This window comes from Nematolebias whitei, chromosome 2 (assembly GCF_014905685.2).
Source record: "Nematolebias whitei isolate Nwh7 chromosome 2, NemWhi1, whole genome shotgun sequence".
NCBI classification, from domain to species: domain Eukaryota; kingdom Metazoa; phylum Chordata; class Actinopteri; order Cyprinodontiformes; family Rivulidae; genus Nematolebias; species Nematolebias whitei.
The window spans coordinates 48,660,885-48,673,828 of record NC_056499.1 but is presented as its reverse complement, the minus strand read 5'-3'; the positions used below and the strand labels follow the sequence as shown (position 1 = coordinate 48,673,828).

The 12,944-nt window shown below is 41.7% G+C and overlaps 1 protein-coding gene across 1 annotated transcript in view; it reads left to right on the top strand.

The window, feature by feature from the left end:
* The first annotated feature begins 1,802 nt into the window (after positions 1-1,802).
* The window catches only part of adamtsl5 (ADAMTS like 5), a 14,195-nt gene continuing 3,053 nt past the window's right edge, over positions 1,803-12,944 (top strand). The window contains exons 1-3 of the mRNA XM_037692186.1: positions 1,803-1,860; positions 2,325-2,488; positions 4,607-4,811. Of these exons, the coding sequence (XP_037548114.1) occupies positions 1,803-1,860; positions 2,325-2,488; positions 4,607-4,811 (427 nt within the window). The remainder of the gene's footprint in view (positions 1,861-2,324; positions 2,489-4,606; positions 4,812-12,944) is intronic.

Sequence of the window (12,944 nt, the reverse complement as noted above, 5' to 3'; positions counted from 1 at the left end):
CAGATCAATGAAATAACAGTCTCTGTCCATCTGGTCAGTTTTGACATGGGCCTAGGTTCACTACAAATACTACTACAGTACATGTTAGCTCAGTTACTCTAAAACGTATTAAGTTATAGTCATGTTATGTTGACTCAGCTCATTTATCTCCAAATGTTGACTCCAACTTTCAGGCTCCAGTCAGTAGCACAACAATTAATGTGCTAAATGCACAAAATGTCCAAAATAAATCCTTTGCTTCAAACTGCCACTAAATCATGTATTAAGCAGAGAAAATCATCGAAGCCTGTGTACATTTTGCATTTTTTAAAACCTAAAATAATAATAATAATAATAATGTCATCACAATGTCAGCACTGTATGTTTCCATACAATGGCAAAATTAGTCTCTGCATTTAACCCATCCACCACCAGGTGGTGCAGTGGGCAGCTATTGAAAGCGCCCGGGGGGCATTTTGGGGTTGAGGTGTGCTGCCCAGAGACACCACGTGATATTCAGTGACTGGGGATCGAACCTGGGACTTTCGGGTCCCAAGCTGGCTGCCCTGCCTCTGCACCATCTCGGCCCCCTAAACACATTTAATGTGTGCTTAGCACAGGAAAAAAAAACGTTGTTTTTTCCTGAAGCAAGGCACATTACTGTTAGCTGGGAGCTTGATGAGAACTTCAGGAAGACAGTGAAGAAAGATGGAAGAAGACACATTTAAATAAATTCTGGTTGTAAAAGCCCAAAAAACTAACTGGATTGAAAGATATGTTAGTGGAGATTCTCGGTCATCCAGGTCATAGTCAATCTTTTTTTTTTTTCATTTACCCTTTATTTATACAGGTAATTTCATTGAGCCACGAGAACTCATTTTCAAGAGAGACCTGTTTAGGGAGCAGATGGTGGGGGTTAAGGGCCTTGCTCTGGGGCCCAGAGTGGGGAGAATGAGGGTGGAGGCAGGCGTGGGTGTTTCACCTTTTCCACCCACATTTTGATGTTGACGGTACCGGGAGGTGAACCTGCGACTTTCTGATTACAAGCCCATCTTCTAACCTCTGCGCCACCACTACCCCAGAAAAAGAATCAGAAAAAGTTTTAAAAACAATCTATTATGAATGTAGGATGAAGGACTACATTTCCATCCATCCTCTTTTACCCGCTTCTTCTTTTTCGGGTCGAGTGGCTACTGGAGCTTATATCCAGCAGTCACTGTGTGAGAGGTGGGGGCCTGGACCAGTCCATCACAGGGACACATAGAGACAAACAACCATTCACTCTCTCACTCAAACCTAGAGACAATTTAGAGTTACCAATCAGTCTAACATGCATGTTTTTGGTCTGTGGGAGGAAACTGGAGTACCTGGAGAACACACACACATGCACAGAGAGAACATCTAAACTCCACCCAGAAAGGCCCCAGGCCGGGACTCGATCCAACAACTTTCTCGCTGAGGCAGCAGATCTACCAACTGCGCCACCGTGCTGCCCATACTACATATCAACAACAAACTAACAAAGCATACCAAATAAGCTTTAGATAAATACTTTTAAAGTTCAACATTATAAAACCTTGTTGAGGTTTTTATTTACCAAAATAAGAGAGAAGAATATTTTAAAGAAATTTGTCCTGTCTTTAATGTTTATTCTTAGAATGACAATTGTTGTAAATGGTCCTCTATGTAAATACCAGAAGAAATGCTTGGCTGAAGATGAGAAAACATCCCTCTTTTACTTTTTTCTTTAAAAATAATAAATTAAATAAAAAAAACTCTGTATTTGTCTGCTAGCTGGGCCTTTTGGATACAGTGAAGTGGCCATGATACCAGCTGGAGCCACTCATATCAGAGTGACCGACAACAGCAGGAATTATCTGGGTAAGGTTCACACACACACACACACACGCACGCATGCACGCACGCACGCACGCACACACACACAAACACATATATTATTACATCCTTTCCCCAGAGACGAGGGTGTGGCTCAGCAGTCCCGTCTGGTTTCTTGACCCAGTGTGTTGTTTAATAACTAAGGGTATCTATTCTCATCCTTGTTTATGTGTCCTAAATAAAACCGTTCCTGAAATGGACCACAGTGTGGTTTAGAAATGAAGTCTGTATATGAGCTCAGGGGCAGGGCAGGCAGGTGGAAGGTGCTTGCTTTCATCTTATGTCATGGAAAATACCTCCAGCTGCCACTATCTGCCTCTGACCTTCCGCCTTTACTTTAGTTTTACTTTAGTTTGAACATAAAAACACAATCACTTATGTCTTTAAAAAGTATTTGACTTTTACCATTCCATCAACACCAAACCCTTCTACCTTTTAATTTCATGCAGCTCTGCAGAATGGTCACTCCCAGTTTGTAATCAATGGTAACTGGAAAATTAACGTTCCTGGTGAGTACAGTGTAGCTGGGACCAAGCTGCTGTACAAGCGCTCTGCAGACACCTGGGAAAGCTTTGAGGTGTCAGGACCCACACAAGAGGACCTACATCTACTGGTAAGACTCACTAGAGCTGCTTCTCCACAGACATGACTATAATCAGTTTGCATAGACTCAGTAACAGCCATTCCCTCTTCCTAGCGGAATTTTTTAATCGACTAACAACAAATCTAGTTACTTTTTATGGTGTGCTTGTAGACTTTTAGTGGCTGCACATAAAGGCACTCATCAGTTGTGTCACTGTCCTCAATGAACAGCAAAGGCTGCTGCTGCGTAGGCCCTAACTGTGGTCTGCCTGTAGTGATCTGGTCTGTTGGGCCAAGGTATAGTTTCCCAGAAACTTAACATAAGCAGGAAACAGGTTGAGAAGGGTGGCATCTTCTGCAGATGCTGCATGGGTATCAGCCCACGCATTCATCTTTACTCCTGCAGGCCCAGGCACAAAGGTCCAGTAGACTGCACAATCTGTATGATGCCTTTAGAAGACTTGAGTATTTTGATAGTAGATTTCTGGAGCCAATCTTGGTTAACACTGCCACAGACTCAGTGGCAAAAGTGAATGTGCTCCCTTCCAGACTGAGCTCAGGGTCAGATGAAGGCCCACTGAATTGCCTATAACTCCATACTTCTGATGTGGTTTACAAGGCAGTCTGCATCCTCTGCGATGGTGCAAACCAGATACCCCCCAGCCCACCTGGTTATTTTTGGGCTCAAAAGATCCATCTGTGGTTGGTGCCCTCAAGCTCAAGGAATAATTGATAAAAACGTACTTGAGCAACTCCCTCAAGCCACTTCCTGGCCTGCCTGTTAAAGGCAGGGATCCTCTTCATGAGTTCCTTTGGTATCTAGGTATGAGTGGCATCAACAGTGGGCTCTCTACTAAGTTGAACAGTGGCTTAAGCTGCCTTTGTTAGCCATGAGATTCTGCTGAGGTGTGCTTTGGAAGTTGTTTTGTAGGTCTTGGTCACAGACTATAGGACTGAGATGCCAAAGGGTCCACTACGGTTTTGAATAACTTTTCCCTCACTCGGCCATGAAAAGGGTGCTTAAGGTCTTGTAAGTTCTTGTAATGATGACTGCTTGTTATTGAGCCTGACACTGATTAATGCTGGAGATCACCCACTAGGTTTCTCAGCAGTTCACTGGGAGTGGACTTAGAGCAGTCTATGATGATGCTAAAGTTCTGCAGCTTCTCTAGTCGGTACATCTGATTCTGATGGACGCTGATCATTGGCAGGGATTAGTCATTAACCAACAGCTCAAGGGTCTTGAAGAATATTACAAAATGACATTCCTCAGCATTCCTCTCTGAAGCAGCTGGTAAACCACTGATTCCACTTTTAATCTGGGACAAGACTTTTTTTACTTGTGCAGTGATGTTTAGCTGGAATGAAATAACACACCTAAATGTTGCAAGAATATCAAAGATACCTATGTTGGATCTAGCATAGGTGGGGCAAGGAAATTCTCTCTCTTGAAGTTGTTGTAGAGAGTGCAAACAAGTGCTTCACATTTATCTCCATTGCAGCTCATTCTGTGGAAGCCACAGAAGTTATGAATACCTTCTTGGGTTGGCTGTGTCTGCAATAGCTTATATGGAGTTTTGCTTTGGACAGTGTGAGGATGTTGTCAGCAAATATAATGAGTCTGTATTCAGCATGGCTGAGTCTTACAAGTGGGAGTATGTATATGTTGAAAAGGACTGGAGATAGTGGTGATTCTTGGGAGTAACCAGTGTTAACATCTACCCAGTCAGATCACTAAATGTGGTACATCAGCATGCATCTCTTACTCAGTGTGGCCATTACCCATCTAATATAGCTGATGGATATCCCCAGATACAACGTGCCATCAGCCAGTGATGAAGTTGCTCAGAGTTGTAGACATTCTTGAGGTCAAGGCCCACAAGGAGTGTATTCTTCCTGTCTTCAAATCCTTGCCACACTTCAGCTTGCACTGACGCTGCATGGGCCCAGCTTTCCCCGCCTGCCGGTTTCATTGCATTTTCAAATTAATGTGCAAGTTTTGTTTTTGTTTAATCAGCTGCATCTGTGAAACAGAATTCATTTTGCCTGGACATAAAAATGTAGACGTCTAAAGTCCCAAAGCAGAGACAAACAAAACATACATATTTTCAGGCCTGGCTGCATATTTCTGAGGTCTTCTTATCTGCAGGTTCTGGCAACAGACAGAAACTCTGGGATCGAGTACGAATACTGGCTTCCACCAGACCAGTACGCCCTCCACCATGGGAGGAGGAGCCCACTGCGACAGGCTCCCCACTCTACCAGATACTTCCCCCAGAACCATCTAACAACTTCAACCACCCCCACCACTACCACCACCCGGCCTCCTCCTAACACCCCCAAACCACACTGGTGTAAGACTCTCAGCATATTTTTTAAATCATCAGACAATGTTTTTAGGTGTTTTCAGGTGCTCTTTAGTAATCTTTTAGCTGGCTGTCATGCACCTTTTGGTCTTTTGTTTAAGATTCATATTGAAATATTGACTCAAGTCCACAAAGACACATTTAAACTTGTTCATTTTGATCTTTGGTTTGTCATGAATTTTTTTGGACAAAGACATTTAATGTTAGAATGTATGTTGTTTTTGTTCACTTTTGTTGTTATTGAGGTTTAAATGCTCGAGTTGGTTTTAGGTGATCAATGTTAATCAAAAATGTTGAATCAAAGATACTGGATTTTTGTTGTTGTTTGTTTTAATATTTTTTGTGATTCTTGAAGACATTCTTAATTCTAAACAGTGGTGCCGAGCTCAAAGCAAGCTAATATGAGCTGTATAAAAGCTTGTATCGCTGCACCATTTAGTTTTGAACTGGATGTGTTTGTGCTGTAGATGGAAGGTGCTCAACTACAGCAAATACTTCATTTACTGGGTTACTTCAGTGAGCAGACAAGGACAAAGAACAATAACATTGCCTTGGAATAGAGCAGAACAAACATCTTTCATTATTATACCAGATCATTAATGGCAAGAATGTTTTATTCACCCATCTGAGCTGTCAACAATGCAACAAAAACAAATGTTGAAACAGATCAACTTTACACGTCGAGTATACATTTAAAAATGTGAGAATTAGGAATAGATTTAAATTACCAATATGTGTCCTAAACAATTCCTCCATTTTCTTTATCCGTCTTTCCTTTCCGGGTCACAGGGGGAGCTGGTGTCTGTCTCCAGTAGTCTCTGTATGAGACCATCTCCATCTCCAGTCCATCAATATGGAGACAAATGAGACAAACAGCTCTCTCATTCATACTTAGAGTCAATTTAGAGTTACCAATGGACCCAACATGGAGGTTTTTAATCTGTAGAAGGAAACCAGAGTACCTGGAGAAACCCACAGGTGCAGAAAGGCCCCAGCCTGGAGACAGACCTGCAACCTTCTTGAGTAAATCATTTACCCTGATACCCTTTAAACGTAGTGAGGAAAATCTTTCATCAAGCTGCCTCTCTCTTGAAACTCACCTGAAAGTATTCATTATGTCCACATAGTTGACTCCCAGTCAGTGGTGGGTTTCTGTGGCACCAAGGAGAAGTTCCACATTGTCCTCGTTTGGTAAAAACAAGGTGAATTTTGCCATTCATCTTTTTGTTGTTCACGTTCAGGTTGAAAAACATTTATTATCACCAAGGGGCAATTTGTTTCACAGTCAGTAAGCACACAAAACATTCATACTAGACAAGACATTAAGACGTTAAAATAACAGTACAGAAATCATCACTGTTTGTTGAGAAGCCTGATCTCTAAAGGGATAAATGAGTTTTTCAGTCTGCTCGTCGTACATCTGGTCAACAGATACCTACATCCAGATAGAAGCAACCTAACTCACCATGGAGTGGGTGATCAGGATCTGCCAGAATCAGCCTGGCCTTGCTCACTGAGCTCGTATTCTGACAATCCCAAAGAGTGTGTTCCTGTTTTTGCATGTCAAAAGTACAAACCAACAGATGAAGGTGAAAGTTAAAAAGACTCAATAAAACATGAATAAAACATTCTCCTCAAAGTAGAATCAACGTTAAACCCACAGAGCTTCTGGCAAAAATACATTCTATGGTGGGCCTTCTTAAAAAGTGAGTTCACATGGGGGTCAAAGGTCAGTTTGTCATGAGAACAGTTCCCAGATATTTACATTGTTGCACCACCTCAACAGCTTCACCGTTAATGACGGTGATTTTAATGTTGTGTTTACAATTTGGACAGTCTGCTTCCTGCCTTGTTCCTTATTTATGGTGGGTTATTTATTTATTGTGATTGAATAATAGAACCGCATACAAGCAAGGAGAGTTTCTGTTATCTGTTTTCAAATTTGTAAAAACATTTCTAGAAATGTTGCTGTCTTTACAATGAGCTTTTTAAAAACCACAAAGACAGTGTTTCAATGTGGACAGACCTTTAAACTATTAATTTAAACTGAGGTCATTTAAAGAGCTATCTCTAACATGTAAGATACTCATTGTTCATAACATTTCTACAGACCTGCACTTAAAAAGATCTTATCAGTCCCTTTAAGAATAACATCTGCTGCAGGTTTACAATATGTACGGTTCCTCACTTAAAACAAAAAGTCTATTGAATGAGGCACAGATTAGACAAAGTGCACAGATAAAGACCACCAGAGGTGATGAATACATGTGTCAACAGTCATTGACAAAATGTGGACACCTTTATGTATAAAGTCAATCTAACAAACATTATTACTCATTGATAAGGCTAATACAGAGATATTATATGTCTCCTCCAAAAAACCCTCAGCTGTGTTGATGTAGAGTAGCTGACTAGTTTGTTTTTAACCAAAGATTTTTATTAGTTACTGACAATCCTTGTGAAATCAAGAAGTGCAAACTGTAACATCCAAATCAGATTCATTCAAATTCTGTGACTGAAAATGTTGTTGTGATCACTGCAGATGATGGTATGATCCATCTGAAACAGACATTGTTTGACACAGTACACGTGTTTGCTCCTGGCTGCAGCAGGGGAATCCTTCTGGTTTATCTGTTTCTGGGAAGTGTAGAAAAAAATGTGGCAAATTTCTGTTTAATCTTTAAATGGGAGGAGTGGTGGCGCAGAGGTTAGAGAGGTGGGCCTGTGATCGGAAGACCGCCAGTTCATGCCCTGGTACCGACAATATCAAAAATGTGGGTGGGGTAGGTGAAGCACACACACTTGCCCCTACCCTCATTCGCCCCACTCTGGGCCCATGAGCAAGGCCCTTAATCAGCTTCCTAAACAGGTCTCTCTTGAAAATGAGTTCTCGTGGCTCAATGAGACTACCTGTATAAATAAAGGGTAAATGAAAAAATAAATAAAAAATCTTCTCAATTGCATCAAACTCTTCCCACAGCTCGAGGAGCTATGATTTCTACAAAGATGTATGAAGATAAATCAGACTCAAAAGTAGTCGAACAAGCTAATAATGAGACTTATTTGTTCGCGTATAATAAGATCCACAAGAATAGCACAATTTTTACAAATTCATACTACAAGATTCATAAATGCATGAAACATTTTTCAAATGTACATATTTCAATTTGCTCAAGTAGGAATATTCTGTGCATACAAATTGTCAAATACATGTGCACAAATCAGCTGCTGTGCACGAATCAGCTGCCAGTGAATGTGACTTATGAGACGTTTTTGCCATTATCCACCTTGTTGCTATCACAATCAGAATCTGACTCAGAATAAGCTTTATTATCATTGCACCGGTCCGGGATACAACAAGAACATGTACGTACAGCCGTCCGAGAGATGGATGGAGTGCACGAAGCTGCTGCTATAAAGCGCAGCCTTCTTATTCTTTTCAGAATACATTTTTTAGATAGGGCAGCACGGTGGCGCAACTGGTAGAGCTGCTGCCTCTCAGCGAGCAGGTCCCTGGTTCAAACCCCGGTCCAGGGGCCTTTCTGGGTGGAGTTTGCATGTTCTCTCCGTGCATGCGTGGGTTTTCTCCGGGTGCTCCGGTTTCCTCCCACAGTCCAAAAACATGCATGTTAGGCTGATTGGTAACTCTAAATTGTCCCTAGGTGTGAGTGAGAGAGTGAATGGTTGTTTGTCTCGTTTGTCTCTATGTGTCCCTGTGATGGACTTGCGACCCGTCCAGGGTGTACCCCGCCCCTCGCACAGTGATTGCTGGACATGGGCACCAGCGACCCCCGTGACCCAAAATGGAATAAACGGGTAAAGATAATGGATGGATGGGATTTTTTAGATAGAAAAAGGGACAAAGCCATGAGGAGAGGGTAAGGGCATTACAAAAAACGATCTCTTCACACCTTGTCCTATCAGAACGTGATTTAAGACATAAGAAAACTCTGCCACCAAGCACATTTATGAACATGTTACATATGCATTTACAACAAGGTGGTCCATGAATCCCTAACAGATAGTCCACTGTCCTGATAAAATGATGGTCAGCTGGCACAGTTCTAATAAAACTCCACAAAAGGCGGGGGTGGGGGGGTGTTGTGATAGACAAAGTTATTTCCTTAGTTTACACATTTCCCAGAAGAAATTGATAAGTCGGCCTGTTCCGATGTCAGCTGGGGAGAGATTCAGATAACCACAATTGTTGATTTATTCAGGCAGACTTTTTCTGTCAGGCTTGAGTCTGTACTGATAACTTTCCAACGAAGCCAAGATTCAACTTGTCTGCTGCTTCATAGAGAACTTTACTAATTGGCTTTTTTATGTATGTGAATGTTCCTGTAAAGTGCCCTGAGACAACTTTGTTGTGATTTGGCGCTATATAAATAAACTGAATTGAAAGGTCTGAAATGTCCAGATTAGGGTGCATTCCACTGGTCCGTGCTTACGAGCCTCTTCAAGATGGTTTTTCATGCTGACGAGTCCCAAAGCCGCAGGTGGCATGCGATTCAAATCACTTCAAACTTACAGTTTCGTTCATAAATCAGCTGATTTTGAGTCCTCCAGCACGAACCAGACCTTCACATAGACAGCAGTCTGTCGAGGTCCAAATTAGCTGCGGCCGTCTTCCTTGTATGTTGATAAACCAGGATCCAGACTATTCCAAAAACAGGAAACCTGTTATCATAAATCCAATTATCAGCAATTTCAGCATCCTCAGTCGATAACAGAGGTATCCCCCCCCCCCCCCCCAAGAGATATATCCAGCTGCACGTCTCGTCCGAGCAGAGGAGGGTTCTCCAGGACCCTGTCGCTTTGTTGAAAGAATTTGTAATATACGTCAAAAGTCCAGTTCGTCAAATCCAAAACAGTAGTTTCCATTTCGGGAGATGTGTAAAAAATAGGAGCTGCTCCGATACACTGACAGAGAGCAAAAAGCAGGAGAACAGGGAGCGGGAAGGAATGCGTGCGCCTCGTTAGAGAGCTAGTGAAGAAAAAAAAAATTTATGGGCGCGACTTCCACCAGAACCAGCGTTTGTTTCTGTGTGAACAGCACGAGCTAATGTAGTTTCTCTGAGGGTGTATTTAATTTAAACATGTGGGAACACCGCCTGTCAGAGCTCCAACAGAACAATATAATCATACTGCTGACAACGAGGGATGGAGGACGACCTGAAGAAGTGGCTGCAGATTACATCTACTAGCATATTTAGCTTCATCTAATAGCATATTTAGCTACTTCATTGGCTCTGTACTTCCGACGGGGAAGTATGGTGCACCGCGCATGGTGCGCATCGCATGGTACAGCTGGAACATCCACTCCACAGACTGGGTTTGCTGGCCTAAGGGCAACATCTCCTCTTCGTGTATTTTTTTATAAATAATCAAAATAAAAATGTGCAATGACTTTGAACTTTTAGGGGCGGAGTTGCCGGATCCAAACAAAGAGTTACTGGAACACAGCGGGTCAAAATGAGAGAGTTACTCGATCTTGTGGGATGTAGCAGGATCCGACTCAAATTAACCACCGGTTGTAGCCACTGATTTTGTTTGGTCTGGTTGTTCTGCAGCCGCGAACACAATAGGTACCTGAACTCAGCACAGCTATTTTAGTAAACTTTCTGGTTGTTAAATAAATGTAAACACAACACAAACAGAGTTTTATCTGCTGAACTGAATGTAAATGACTTTCAAATAAACTGCGGTTTGTGCTCTGCTACCATGGTTAGCCAATGATTACTGCTACTTCCTGTCTGACAGGTAGTTGTTCCCATAATCATTTAGACAGTAGAGCCCCCATGAATAAGATAGTTTCACAAAGGTAATGCTGTGTTCAAGGCTGGTATAAAGCTGGGACATCTGAGACTTACCAGATTTACTGAGTTATTGGGAAAAGACTCATTTCTAACTTAAACTTAATATAGATGTTTTGAGTTACTGTGCCAAGTTAGAAGTTAGTCTTTTTCCCAATAACTCAGTAAATCTGGTAAAGTTCAGATGTCCCAGCTTTTTACCAGCCTTGAACGCAGCATTTTCTTTGTGAATCTGGAGCGGTAAGAGTCTCAAAAGTCACATTCACAAGCAGCTGATCTGTGCGCTCGTGTTGACTGAACCATCTGTCGCAGGTGATTTGTGCACAATGTGCAGAATAGGCTATTCCTACTTGTGTAAAGTTACAGAAAAACTATACGCATTTATGAGTCTCGTAGTACGTATTTTTTAAACTTGTGAATCTTATTGTACGCAGACATATCTTGTACGCTTGTGTGAAATTTTCAGTTTCAGTCTGATTCCACTCATTGATGCAGTAAATCCAAATATTTAACAAACAACGCAACACTTTGATTATACATTTGTCTTTTTAAAACACACCCATTATATTACTTTAATCATTTGCTCTTACCAAAACAACATTTGCATCAAAATTGTTCATATATTGGTACTTAAAAAGTGTGGCTTCAAGGTCAAGTTCATTCTTCCATGAACTGTAGAGCCATAAAGGTTCCTGCTTTATTACAAGTAGTTTTGTGGAGCTGCTTTCTTTTTTTTATTTATTTTTTATCAAACTGTTGATTCAGTTCAAGGCACCAGCTGCATTCAAAGATTCAGAACGAGTCAGAAATCTTCAGTCACTTTTTTCAGTGAACTGTTAAAAAGACAGAAAAAAAGTTTGACACAGACTTGCTACTAATAGCAGACCAATACATCCAGAAAAAAGTGGTGTTTTTTTTCTTTCCTTTTCCTGTTTATTTATAATGAGGAAGCTGGAACCAGTATGCAGGGATGCCGGTCCCCTTTGGGCTTCAAATTCTGGGATCTCATAATGGGTCCAAGAGAGTTTGATCTCAACTGGGGGAAAAAAAAAAACATTGGTTGCTGTCAAAATAGAGGTAATGCAAAAGAAGCAGCCAGTTTTCTAAAATAAAAGTAGTGTTTGGATTTTATGTGCAATCAGATAAGGGAGCACTTAACTGATATCTTAGGAGGACACTGCCCATGAGCAATAGAATGAAGAACCAAATGTGGCCCCCCAGCCATAGAATGAAGGGCCACATGTGGCCCATGGACCATAGAATGAAGGGCCACATGTGACCCATGCACCATAGACTTTTCAATTCAATCCAGTTTATTTATATAGCGCCAAATCACAACAAAGTTGTCTCAGGGCACTTTACAGAAACATTCACAAACATAAAAGCCAATTAGTAAAGTTCTCTATCTAAGGAATCCAGCAGACAAGTTGAATCTTGGCTTCGTTGAGTCTCCCATCCTGAGCAAGCACAGTGGCAACAGTGGAAAGGAAAAAACCCCTTTTAACAGGAAGAAACCTCCAGCAGAACCAGGCTCAGGACAAGCAGCCATCTGCTTTGACCGGCTGGTTTGAGAGGACAGGAAGGAGAGACAGACGAACACAGAATGATAGGTCCAGGTGTATCTGAAAGACAAAAAAAAAAAAAACACATGTTAAGGATAGAAAAAATAATTACAAATACAAAACAGGTTGAGCAGAGTAAGTAAAGACAGCAGCAGAGTGAACATTGTGGTCAGTTTGTCCTCCAGCAGTCTAAGTCTATAGCAGCATAACTAAGGGACAGCTCAGGAAACCCAAGCCGACTCTAACTATAGGATTTATCAAAAAGGAAAGTCTTAAGCCTAATTTTAAAACTACATAATGTGTCAGCCTCACGGACAGAAACTGGAAATTGTTTCCACAAGGGAGGAGCCTGATAAATGAAAGATCTGCCTCCCATTCTGTTTTTGTAATTTCTAGGAACCACAAGTAAACCTGCAGCCTGAGAGCGAAATGCTCTGTTAGGAAAATATGGAACATATGAATGAAGGGCCACATGTGGCCCACGGAACATAGAATGAAGAACCAGATGTGGCCCCCTAGCCATAGAATGAAGAGCCGCATATGGCCATAGAATGAAGGGCTGCATGTGGCCCACGGATCATAGAATGAAGGGCCACATTTGGCCCATGCACCATAGAATTAAAAAAACAGATGTAGCCTATGCACCATAGAAAGAAGGGCCTCCATGGACCATAGAATAAGGGTCACATGTGGCCCATGCACCATAGAATCAAGGGTCACATGTGGCCCATGGACCATAGAAT